A 12,791-nucleotide genomic window follows, 5' to 3' on the forward strand; every position below is an offset into this window, starting at 1 on the left:
TCATCAGTGTATTTTGTGCCTATTATATGTGGGAAAAACTTAGCTTCATGATGAAAAAGAGCACAATATTTTTTTTGCTACAAATTCTGAATCTATTATACCTGAACTTTGGATTCTGTCTGGTGGAGTTTGGGTCATATGTTGGTTGATTGCTACCTACAGTTAAATATAGCCAAGATCAGGTTTATTTTCAGTCTTTGTCCTGCTTATAAAGGGTTTCTGTTGTCAATGGCTCCATATCCTGCCAGTCAATGTTTCCAACCTTGTCAACCCTTTCCCTTCTATTGTTTCATCCAAAAACCATGAATTCCATGATTCATTGTTCTACAGGGCTTCTCAAAGACTTGTACTGTCTCGGTTTCCCCTGTCTCCATTCCTTGCTTAGGATTTGACCTAAACATCATATCTAAACATGGAAATAGCTTTGTTGGTCTCCTGCCTCTAGCTGCTTCCTTATTCAAACTGCCCTGGTCAGCGGCATGCATTCTTTTCATCACTTGTCTGGAGAATTTAAGTCAGGGTAATTCAGCAAATATTCTCTCAATTTTATTATTCATCTCATTGTCTTGAATGCCTACGGAAGCCATCAAACCCTATCTGTTCCTCTCTTTGGCAGCCTTCCACCTCTGATGAATCCACAGACTCTTCTGCCTGCCATTTTCCACCTAGTGATACCACTTCATTCCTTTCCACTTCTACACAAGATTGTTCTTTGTCATGAAGTTTTCAAAGAATTTATGTGGCTTCCAGGTTTAGTTCTTCAACATATTTTGATCCCTTAGCACCAAGTTATATAATATAACCAATCATAAAAAATAAAAATTCACATGCAATTTTGTTTGATTCTCTATCTTCTCTATAAATTGTTCCAACTTCTTTTGTGCAAGGGTGAAGTCTCCATTTTGACACCATACCTCAGGCCTTTACTAGTTCCTACTTTCAGGGCAGGTCCCATCAGTGCCATGGTCCATCCAGGGCCATCTTTAGAAAGCTACACCTCTTTTTTCCAAACACTGACATGAGAAGGTCCTTTCTTGAGCTGGATTCTTGCTGCATCTCATTCACCCACTCAACAACTTGATTTCATTGGTAGAGAGTCTTCTCTGTAAGGAAACCATGGATTCTAAAAGCCAAGTTTAAAAATAATTCTTTCCTTTTGCTATATCCTATTTACATGTTGTGTGGCAAAACAGATGACAGGTCGTTAAGCAATCAATGTGCAGTTAAGATGCCTATTAAGATATTCAACTTGGTTATGTTTATTTTTTAAGTAATTATTATTAGGCAGAATTCAGGTATATGAACTTATCCTCACAGTAACTCTTTGAGATATATCTTATCCTTTTTTTTAATAGACAATGAAGCCAAAGTTCAGCACTGCTAAGCTATGAATTCAAAGTCACCGAGCTACAAATGGTAGAGCAGGATTGGTGCTTGGGTATCTCTCCATCTAAGCCCTGAGCTCCTTCTTATTCAGAACTGTTTCATGCCACCATTCTCTGGTTAGGGCTGAGCCTCCAAATAAGAGGCAAAGAACCATAAAGCATGTCTGACAATGTTAGGTCAACAGACCTATAGGAAATATGCCATGTTGATCAGATATTAACTTCCCCAATGCATTTGCAACCATTTCTGGGTGTTTAATTCAGTCCACTGTTTTGTCTGTTTATTTATGAGTTAGTACCTCACTCTTGTTATTTTAGTTATTGGAAGCTTCAGAATCTTGTAAGACTAATTCCTTCCTTGTTATATTTCTCCTGTCAGATTTGTCTTCATGCTTTCAAATCAACTTATCTAATTCAAAACATTGTGCTGAAGTTTATTGTCTTATATCAGATTTATAGATTAAACCAAGGAGGTTGGCATATTTTGTATCTTTTGGGTTATTTTTTAAATCTATGCTAGTATTCTTTCATTTCCCAATGGTAGTATCTTTTATGTCTTTACTAGATCATAAAGCCAAATCTCTTTTAAGTCACTTTTCAAATAATCTCCCTTACACTTCATTCTTTCTATATTTCAGTGTTCTCTCTCTCTCTCTTCCTTTCTCTCCTCTTTTTCACACAGCATATGGAACAGACATAACAACTTCTTCATTTGCAAGGTCATTGAGGGCAGTTGAAAGAAATCGAACAGAAAGGTCCAGCCCCTTTAGTGACAGGTAGACAACCAGGTGCTATTTTTCCCTAGAAAAGCACTACAATATGAAGTCCTCCCACAGCCACAGGCTTCATGGTGGAGGGATTTTTGTTCATTGAGGTTTTCCAAGTGCCTAGGATAGTACTTGAAAACAGCAGCACTCAATACTATTTGTACAATGAATGAATGAAAAAATCCAGAGCATACCTGACCAAATCCTGCTGACAACCAGCTATACTTACTAGTGCACCCCCACAGCCACCCCAGCACCCACTGAAACAAGGCCCATGATTTTCATTATCTGGCAGCTAAAACTAAGTCTGGGTATTTTGTCACAGAAAGTCTGTTGAGAAGAACAGCAGTGTAAGGAGTGCAATTATCTTTCCATGTATGTTACGCTGGCCTATTTCTCCATTAGAGTATTAATAACAAATACCCATGGCTTTACTGAAAGTAAATTACCTTATTCCTTTCTGCCTCTTAGTAGCCAAAGCCTTCAAATTCACACTTACACAACCATGGCTTTAAAACTGCATGCTGGCAGAAGGGTGCTCTTTGGGCTGCCATGGGCCTAAGGAGAAAAGCCAGTCAGTGTGTGGGTGAAGTGGCCGCTGAACAACTCTCATGCCTCTGAACCAGGTTATGCAGCAGCAATGCTTTGGTTTCTTAAGGGCTGCAGTGTTTCCTGGCAGTGTAGATGCAAAGTGTGCACAGGAAACACACCCGCACTGTGGTTTGACACGCGCTCAGGTTGCCTCTTATGAATATGCATGGAGGAGCTGATGGTCTTGCTATGGGAGCCAAACTTCACCCCCACGTCCATTTGCTACCTATCACTTGAAGATGTTCCTTCAGGAAGTTTGAAAAGTGAGTTGTTTCTCCAATTCTGGAGCTTTTTCATTTCTTTCTTCCTTAAGTTGATGACAAATTGCACCCTGATTTATTTTCATTCACTGTGCGTCATTTGCTAGTCTTATTTTATAAATAATATAATAATATAGGAAAGTACAGGAAAACACCCTCTTGGGACAGAGGAAAAGTATACGGGTCTGGATTTGTAGGATGGTGTCATTGCTGGAGTCCCGATAAGCAACATCGTCACAAGGAAATGAACAGATGGCAAATGGCCCTTGCAAAGCTGCCGTAAGAGTGGGTTTTCTTTGTTTCAAGAGTGCCTGCTATTCTGCCCTTACTATGAACTCTGTGTACTCCTAATAATGCAGAAAACAAGGCTGGAAACTCTTTCCTATTATTCATAAAACAGAGCCAGGTCCCCGGCTTGAAAAGGTGCTTAGACAGCTGGGAGCTCACACACATGTTCTTCTGATCATTGTTACATGTGGTCTTTGTGAGAGGAAGTAGGGGAGGGGAGAGGAGCCCTGGCTCTTGTGTAAGCCAAGAGGCAGCAAGCCCTCCAGGAACCCACGTGGTGAACAGCCTGCACTGGGAAATGCCAGCATGTGTCACTGCCCAATTTGGCAGAAAGCATCTACTCCTGTTTGACATACTTTATACAACAGACAGGGAGTAGAGGGGTGTTTTCTTTTCAAGCAAAAATGAGGGAGGGAATGGGCAAATGTAGGTTGCTATGCAGTTGTTTTGCTGTTGATATGGGAGCAATGCCAGGCAGCAACTGGACTCTGGGAACACTTTCATTATTCCATGGAGGTCTCAGCCTTTCCATGAGAGAACTTGCACTAATGTGTTTTCCTTAAAAGACAATAGTTGGGGAGAAAGTGGATCTTCTTCTAGATGGGCTGCTCTTGTTTCTCCATGGGCTGGAAATCCTTTCCTGAGATGTTACTTACAGAATTGGGCTTGTCAAAAGTCACCAGTTTAGAATGAGCTGTATGTTTTGTTTGTTTTTAATGTTTGCCGTTCTTTTCTAAAATTGCTCAGCACTATTTTTTGGCACTTAAAATTTGTGATTTAAGGGGCCAGGTACAGTGGCTTACACCTGTAATCTCAAGTACTTGAGAGGTAGAGATCAGGAAGATTGCAGTTCAAAGTTAGATCTAGCAAAAAATTAGCAAGGCCCTATCTCAACCAAAAAGCTGGGCATAATAGTGTGTGCTTCTGATCCCAGCTACACAGGAAGCTAAAGGGAGGAGGATCTTGATCTGAAGGCTTGGAGAAAAAGGGAGACCTTATCTAAAAATAACCTAAAGCACAAAGGGCTAGGGACATGGCTTAAGTGGTAGAGTGACTGTCTATCAAGTGTGAGGCCCCAAATTCAAACCCCCGTACCACCAAAAAAAAAGAAAAAGTTTATGGTTTAAGAGGTGATGATTTGGCCTTGTCATTATATAGTGAGCAATGGGATCAAAATGGGGTCAAGGACTTAGAGTGTCTATTTAACGGGACTCTTTCCTTTTATTGAAAAATGATGAGGGGAAGGAGGAAGAGGGGGGAAGGTGAGGAGGGATGGAAGAAGGAAGGAGGGAAGGGCAAGAAAGGAAGAATTGGAAGGAAAAGTTTATTCATGAAAGTCTTGAACAGGTGAGATTATTGACCAAATTCAAGTTTATCTGAGCTAAACCGTTCTATGAGCTCTTCTTCTCATGCCTAACTTTATTGATTCAACAAGCACCTTTCAAGAGACTATTCCTGAACCAGGCACATGAGCAAAGCAGCATTTTGGCTGTGATTTAGTAATAGACTGACTCTGTTGGTGAGAAGTAAATCCTTTTCTCATTTTGCATCTCATACTCTGTCACTACTGCCATTTAGAAAATCAGAGTACCTGGGACTTTTATTAGCATGAGTTTGTTTCATGACAAATTTATGGGTTATGTTCTCTCTATAGACAGGTATCTTTACTCAGTTCAGCTTTCCTGGACCATACACAACTTACTTCAAGAAACTGGAAGGATGCTTTATGTCATAGTCATGTACATTTACCCCATATGAAGTCACAGTGGCCTCCCAACCATAGCACTTCCTCAGGGACTCCAATTGCTTGTGCCCGTGCTTCCTTTATCTCTGAAGTGATGACACATAGTCAGAGCTTAGTAAATAGCTGTAGGAAGAAATCAATGTTGCCAAAAATATCTGTGTTTATGTATTCTGAATTTTTGGACCTCCATTTTTCTGGAATTGGACTGTAAGAGTTAGTAGGTTTATTGGTTGAAGTCTCTGTATATTTTCAATGTTCTTAGATATGTCTAGGTTGCTTTCCAAAAATGGCTAACACAATCTTTCTCCCATATTCTTACCAGTAATGGGTTTTGTTGATCTTTTAAGTTTTTGTCAGTTTAACAGCTATAAAGTGATATCCCATTGTTTAATTAAACATTGTTTACTTTTTTCCTGGCCATGAAGAAATTTGAGTATCTTTATATGTGTCTGTTGGCTTAGATTTTTCTGTTCTGTGAATTAATTTTTTATAAATTTAGCTCATTTTAACACATTAAAGTTTGTGTATATAGCTATAGATATAGATATATTACACTGAAAACAAATATATTGTAGACATATACATAAAACTAAAATGTATGAAGCTCTTTTTACCTAGTATATAAAGTATAAAGCTGTTTACCTAAAAATTCCAATTTCAGTCATGTATCCTACAGAAGTACTTAGACATATATAAATGAAAATAAATGTACAAGCATCCTGTTAAAGCATTGTTTATAATAACAAAAAGTTTGGAGCTTATTAAAGGGAAAGTAGTTTAAGTAAATTATGGTGATTCCTTATTATAGACTAAAATAAGAACAAGGTAAGTAAGTCTATATGTACTGTGTAAAAAATTTCACCATATTGTTAAAGTGAAAAAAGCAAGTTATAATGCAAAAATCCTACCCAAAATTCTGTATATATGCATGGTTTTTATGAAAGAAACTTGACTTTGTTCGTCTTTAACCTTAAAAGCTATTCTTTGACTCATTGCAACAAGCAGACAGTGAAAACTACAAACAAATTTAATAGAGTCCTTGCCTATCCTTGTAGATTCTATTGTTCTTCTTAACTTTCAACACAATTGTGACAAAAGAGCAAACAAAATTTGATTTACTTGATGAGATAGCAAGTAGGCTCTTTGCTTTATTGCTGAACTAGTAACATTCCCTATCATTTGACTTTCTTATCAGCTTCTACAAAGTATCTGAATTTAAAGCTTAAGTTTAGGACCAAGCAATTTGCTTTATAGGGAATAAAGCTTATTTCAATATGAAGGAAGAAACACTTTTCTAATGCCTATTATTTTTCTCCTCTCAAATAGACTGTTTATGCAGATACCATCATGGAGGTGTATATGCATATGCCTGTAAACGTTGTTTATAAATGTGAACCCATAGAAATGAGATTTGTATAGCTAACAGGGCTTATGTGCAGAGAAAGGGTCTGGCAAAAAAGAAGGGGACATTGGAAGATTTGTATCCAAGTAATTTCGTAGTGTTCGAAAATTTTTAATGAGAAAATTTTTATTATTGTGTAATGGTAAAAAATAAAAGGCAGATTCCAACTTTTTGGAGTAATGAAGACCCCTTTAATTTTTGGAATTAAAATTTTAGTTTCGGTCTTCCAGGCTGGACCTTCAGCTCTCTGTGGACTCAGACCTTGTCTGCCTTGTTCACAGTGATCAACTAGGACCCAGCATGCTGTCTGAGGAGACAGTCAATAAATAGTTGGAGAATGAGTGAGTGAATGAATGGGTGGTGCATTGTGAAAAGTAGATGGAAAGGACCTTGACAGTGAGACACAGGAGAATTGCTGAGAAACATGGAGAGACCCCAGTGCTTGGTGATATGAACTTGAACCCATGGCAGAGTTGTGTTATTTCTCCAAGAGGTGGCAATACCCTGGGTGTAGATGGAAGGTATGAAGATGAACTTATTCAAGGCTGGGGATTTGCCAGAAAAATGAGGGACAAGGGAATTGAGGTATTAGAAAGAGTGGTGGAAATGGTGCATCATAGGAGCTTGGCTAAGTAGGGAAGGGAGAGAAAAGACAGGCAGAATAATAGGGAAGGCAGGCAAGGGATCTTCACATGTGATGACTAAGACTGCGTTTGTGTGTGTCTGCAGAAAATAAAGTTGGGCTATGTGTGTATCAGAAAAAAAAAAAATAGGGAAGGCAGGTAAGGATTGAAGTCATTAAGCCAAAATCCTCATAGGGGTATGTGAGAGGTCAAGAAAGGTGAGAGGCCTCTAGAGCACTGGTTATATTACCACTAGAATTTCAGGTGGAGAGTAAGCCTGTTTTCTGGGCAAGAAGCCAGAGTTTTCAGTGATAGGAGGCATTATGGACTGTAGACCACATTGATAAGTGGGCTGGAAGAGGAAAAGGAATTAAATGTATAGGATATGGAAAAAAGATGTTAGTATGACATGGTGATATTGACTGATACTCCAGGTTGGAAAGAAGAGTGAAAGAGTAGTGAATGCAGAAGAATAGTGAAAAGTTTTGTGTAACTCTTCATTGTTTAAAGTAAGCAGTATATAATAAAATATTCCTCGGGAAGATCAAATACATGTTTCATTAGTTGAGATTACCCTAAGATAAAAACTGAAAAAGCATTTTAGAACTTTCTCAACCCCTCAGAAGACCTCACATCTCAAAGGGGCAGGACTGTAGAAGAAAATCTATAAGCAGCTCGCCAGTTTCAATTCTGGTCAGGCATTCTTAGAATACCTTGGAGTGAGTTTTAGTCTCCTAGGGATTTGACTTGCAGAATATCAACGGGTTCTGACAAATAAAACTCTTGATGCTCAGTCTGTGTTTCAGGATAGTAAAGGAAATGCATACGTTTCACTTCTAGTACTTTGATTGCTAATGTACTTGGACTTTAACATGAAGAAAATACCGTTTCTTCTTCTCTCTAGAAAACGAAACTAAAATAACCCCCTTCTCCAAGTATCTGTGTCCTATGGTTAAATTTAAGGCAGTTTGTTGAGTATTCATTTCATGCAAGACCCGAGTCCTCTCACAGAGAGCTCTTCATTGTTTAAAGTAAGCAGTATATAATAAAATATTCCTCAGGAAGTTCATATTAGAACTTTCTCAACCCCTCAGAAGACCTAACATCTCAAAGGGGCAGGATTCGGGAAGAATTTCATGCATACATGAAATGCTCTGATACTACCCACAAAGTAGCTCTCAACACTACCCAATTAGCACAGTGCTAACTGAGCAAAAGCTGAGAGCAACAGTGTGGGGGTGGGCTTAGCAGGGAAGGCCTCCCAGGCATTGCATAAATGCATGAGACAGAGAAAGAATTCACACCAGGGAGGGAAATTATTCATGGCATTGCAAGGGTGAAAAGGAGAGTTCTTCAAATCTCCTGTCCTAGTGTTTGGACATATGGAGTTACCATTCCCGTTAAACTATTAAAATGTGCTTGGAATCCCTTAAGAACATCTTGTGAGAAGGGCCGCCACACCTCCAATTATGTCTGCAGCACAAGTGCCGTGTCAGATTGATGTCTGGAAGGAACTGAAATTTGGAGAACTGCATAATGAATTCTTATATTGTTTTATTCTTTTTGTGCAGACCATGCCATTAACAGCTCTTCACAATAAAACAAGATAAAGATTTGTAAGACAGACTTGTTAGCTAACTTGATCCCTAGTGGAAAACTCTTACTAGGGAAGGCAAAAGCCCTTTATGAGTTCACAGTATGCTTCTTAGCTAAATATTTTTTCTTCCATTGTTCCTTTGGTAGGAATTATATACCTCTTCTTCCCTTCTATAATTTGTGTATGCTCAAAAGGATGTTTTGTGCTTTTGTAGTGTTATCTTGTAGCCTGGGGCAAATTATCAATAAAACAAGATGCTAGAAATCTAGTAAGAGGAGGCAGGATGTGGGGATGCACATCCTCCAGGCAGCAAGACATGTCAGCAGCACCCTTCACTTTCTTTTAGAGTCTATTTGGCCCTATGAGTTTTCTAAAGTAGAAGAAACAGTTTAGAGTAGAAAAGGATGTGTGTGGAAGGGGAGGGGTTGATAGATGTGGTTGCTTAGCAATAGGGAAGCTTCCGGCTAATGCTCTGAATTGAATAGAGGAAAATAGGACAGCAGGGAATAACTGAATGGGGAAAAAAAATGAAAGGAAGGAAAACAGATGTGGAGAGAGAGGTTAACAGAGACTGAAAAATGAAACAGCAAGGGAAAAGTATGAAAATGGATGTACTAGGCACTTAAAAACCAGAAGACCAGGAATTAAAAATAATTGGGGAAAAATAACTGAAGGAAAGGTAAAAATAACCTGAAGGGTAGGAAAACAACTACAGTGAATACTGCAAGCAAATGGTGGGATAAAATGGCCAGTAGAGAGAAATTTCTGCTTGAAACTAGGCTCTTTTGTGTTGTCTGAGGTCACACCAGGGTGGACCTGAGAAAAGGTGGCCAGAATAAACCCCACATCCCATAGTCTGATTTGGCCACTCACAGGAGTCAGAAGGCAGGGTAGATCTAGGGATATTTTTATGACATCTTGTAATGCATGTGAACCATTAGAATGATCCTAAAATAACTGAGAGATTTTTTAGATCACTACATCAGGCCTGACCCAAAAGGGAAACCCCAGGAGAACTGGATGTACTTTAGGCAAGAAAACTTATAATTGCACCTTTGTTTCCTCCAGTTTATTACAGTGTCAGCAAGTACTTCTTATGGATAGATATGCCTTGACACTTTTCCAGTGCTGTGTTATAGCGGTTATGTGATATCTTGTAGGTATGTTTGTGCTTATTTATATTACATGGCAGGTAGAGTTCTCTTCTGTATTTGTCTCTTAAAAGGCAATGATGCTTCTTGGGCCCATCCTCCACATTTTTTTGATCATTCACATGTGTAGATAAAAAATATTCTGAACACATGAATATTTTGATTTGTAAATTATATACATAAATTATCAAAATAATCAGGAGTCGTTAGAATATAATAAATGTGTGAGTAATGATGAAAGATAAAATCAAATAGGTATTTTAATCTTGGCCAAAGGCATAGAGTAGTACCATAGAGCAAGGACTTATTAAGTGTTGCATAAACAGGAATGAAATGGCATTTTCCCAGTTCTGGCTCTAGGCTGTCATATCACATTTTATAAGGGTTCACAGAGTTACTTACATTATAACTTCCCACACAGGTCTAAAATTTATTTTTGTTTTTCTACATATAAAACAGGAGTGTGTTTTTACGTTATTCTTTCTAAAATTTTTCTCATCTGTAATGTATGATTTCTAATCTTAAGTAAAGTTAAATAATGATACACTGTTAGTCTGTGCCCACTAACAAGACAGAAAAAAGGATAAAACACAAGGAAATCATGACTGTTATGAAAGACTTCATCTATTAGTTATCTGTTAATGAATACGGCCTCAAAACTTAGGGGTTTAAATGAACAGCCATTCATGTGTTACCAAGTCTTGGGGCAGCAATTTGTGCAGGGCGAGGCTGAGACAGCTTGTCTCTGCTTCACATGGGTTACTTGCAAGGGCAGTCAGGTGCCAGTTAGCTGGAGTGATGATCAGGGCGCCTAGGTTTTCCTCCACACAGCCTCTGCAGCAGACTGACTCAGGCTTATTCACAAGGTCAAGATTCCAAGAAAGGCAGAACTGAAGCTGCTCAGGCCTCTTGAGACCTGTTCAGAAGTCACAGTCACTTCTGCAGCACTCTGTCTGTCAGAGCAAGTTACAAGGTCAGCTCAATTTTAAGAGGTAAGAAAACAGACTTTACCTCTTGATGAAAGGACTTGTAAACAATTCTGTGACCATTTTTATCCCATCCAGATTTGGAAAATATTAACTTGCCTTAGAAAATATAGGTTTATCAAAAGGCATACTTAAAGAAACTCACGCACTTTTTTTTTCACCCACCAATTTCACTTAAACTACTTTGTAACTGAAATTGCATTACTTTTTAAAATTTAGGTAAGTAAGAGATAGACATTTGGTAGGTACAAACTTAGTTAGGTATAGATAGTAAATGATACAAAAATAGAATTTGCACTAGAAACAGAAAATTCCATTATGCCAAAACAGAGCTATCTACAGAGAATAAAATATAAAGAAAAAAATAGTGCTTTTTATTTCCAAGGTTGAACAGGGGCCCTAGAATGCCGTATTATGGTTATTTTGAGTACTGGATGTAATAAAATACTTTTTAGCCTCCATACATGTGGCACCATGCATAGATGCTTGGTGTGTGTCTTTCTCCTTCCTCTTTACTAATGGAAGCTCAAATTTTATTCAGGTATTCAATGCACAGTGGTGAATCTAAATTAGCTCATGCTATCATGTTAACTTCTTTACCCTTTTAGAGATTGGTTCAGAAACTCACTCAATCTTGAAAGCTATTTTGTGCATGACATTTCCTTGGGACTACTATTGATGCTGAGACAACAAATAACTGTTAATGAGAAGAGTGGATTCCATGACTCTGGAGTGGATGGTTTCTCTCCTACTGACTGAAACAGGGGAATATTATACTCTGGTGGCCACCTCAATGACCATTTGGTATACTTACCTGAGGACAAAGCTAACAGAGAGGAAAGAACAAGAGATCTGAGGAGAAGCAAGGCCAGAGCCTGCAGGTATGGCCACTGGCACCCACTATTCCTCTAGAGTTCTTATTGTACTGTACTTATTGGTTTGACTCTTCAAACCAATTTCAAATAGGTTTTAGTATGTGTAGCTGAAATAATCTACCTGTCTAATGATGTTCTATCTGTTTAGTCTGAGGGATCCTCAGTACTCTCACTTGATACTAGAAAATAGTTTTACAAGACAAGCCAATTCTCCCCACGCCCCACTCCCGCCATCCCTGAAGATCCCCAGACCTATAAGAAGATTCAGATCTCGATATGCTTCAGAAGACGCTTACAAAGCCAAATCCAGGAACAGAAGAAAACACCAAATGAATTTGAAAGACTGTTATGTTGGTAAAATATGGAGAATCTAGATGACCTTATTACATGGTAGAATTCTGACACAGCTCTAGACTAAAAGTTAAAATAGCTATTATGGTAAAAACAACTAGGCAAAAGCTCAAGAGCCCAATTTCACAAACAAAATGGTAAATCAAAAAATATTATCTTACAAGTCAATAAAAAATTACTGTAATTTTTTTATTGCATCCATGGGAAATCATAGAGATAGATGAGCTTTAAGTGAATTCCAGGGGCCCACTGTAGGTACAGCCAAGTGGTAACTTGAATTCCAAGTACATATGATTTTCCCAATGTAGTTTCCTACACACTGTGGCATATTGATTGACACTTTCATCAGGACAATCCTTTTTTCTCTTCCTCAATGAACAGAAAGAACATCAGAAGAAGTCTGATTTACCTAAAACGGCAGGAATATATTTTTAATTTAGGATTGTATTAATGCTCTGTTCTCTGTGGTATATTAGTCCACAGGAACTTGGTGGTCTTGTCATCCAGTCTACATTAAGGGTAATGTGCTGATGAGATCTGAACTGAAGTGGCTGGTATTTCAGATTAAGACCACACATGCCAGAAAATGAAAATAAATCCCATGAAATACAGTGAAGTTTCTTGGGTTGTAGTGTTGTGTTGTTTGTTCTCTCATTGGAGAGAACAAGAAAATTTGTTTCCTATCTCTAGAAAAAAGTACTGTGATTGATGTTCTTTCGATTTTAAAAGCAATGTACACAACATTTTGCATGCGCCTAGCTCCTTTTCCTG

General features: G+C 38.3%; 1 protein-coding gene across 3 annotated transcripts in view; it reads left to right on the forward strand.

Annotated features, from left to right (window-relative positions):
* Window positions 1-2,875: 2,875 nt before the first annotated feature.
* Window positions 2,876-12,791, forward strand: part of Cep85l (centrosomal protein 85L) — a 167,358-nt gene continuing 157,442 nt past the window's right edge. For all 3 annotated transcript variants that reach the window (XR_012448789.1, XM_074075643.1, XM_074075646.1), the window contains exon 1: window positions 2,876-3,006. Coding sequence is in view for 2 of the 3 variants with exons in the window: in XM_074075643.1 (XP_073931744.1) it covers window positions 2,910-3,006 (97 nt within the window). In the remaining variant the exon portion in view is untranslated. The remainder of the gene's footprint in view (window positions 3,007-12,791) is intronic.

This window comes from Castor canadensis, chromosome 1, assembly GCF_047511655.1.
Source record: "Castor canadensis chromosome 1, mCasCan1.hap1v2, whole genome shotgun sequence".
Classification (NCBI taxonomy): Eukaryota; Metazoa; Chordata; class Mammalia; order Rodentia; family Castoridae; genus Castor; species Castor canadensis.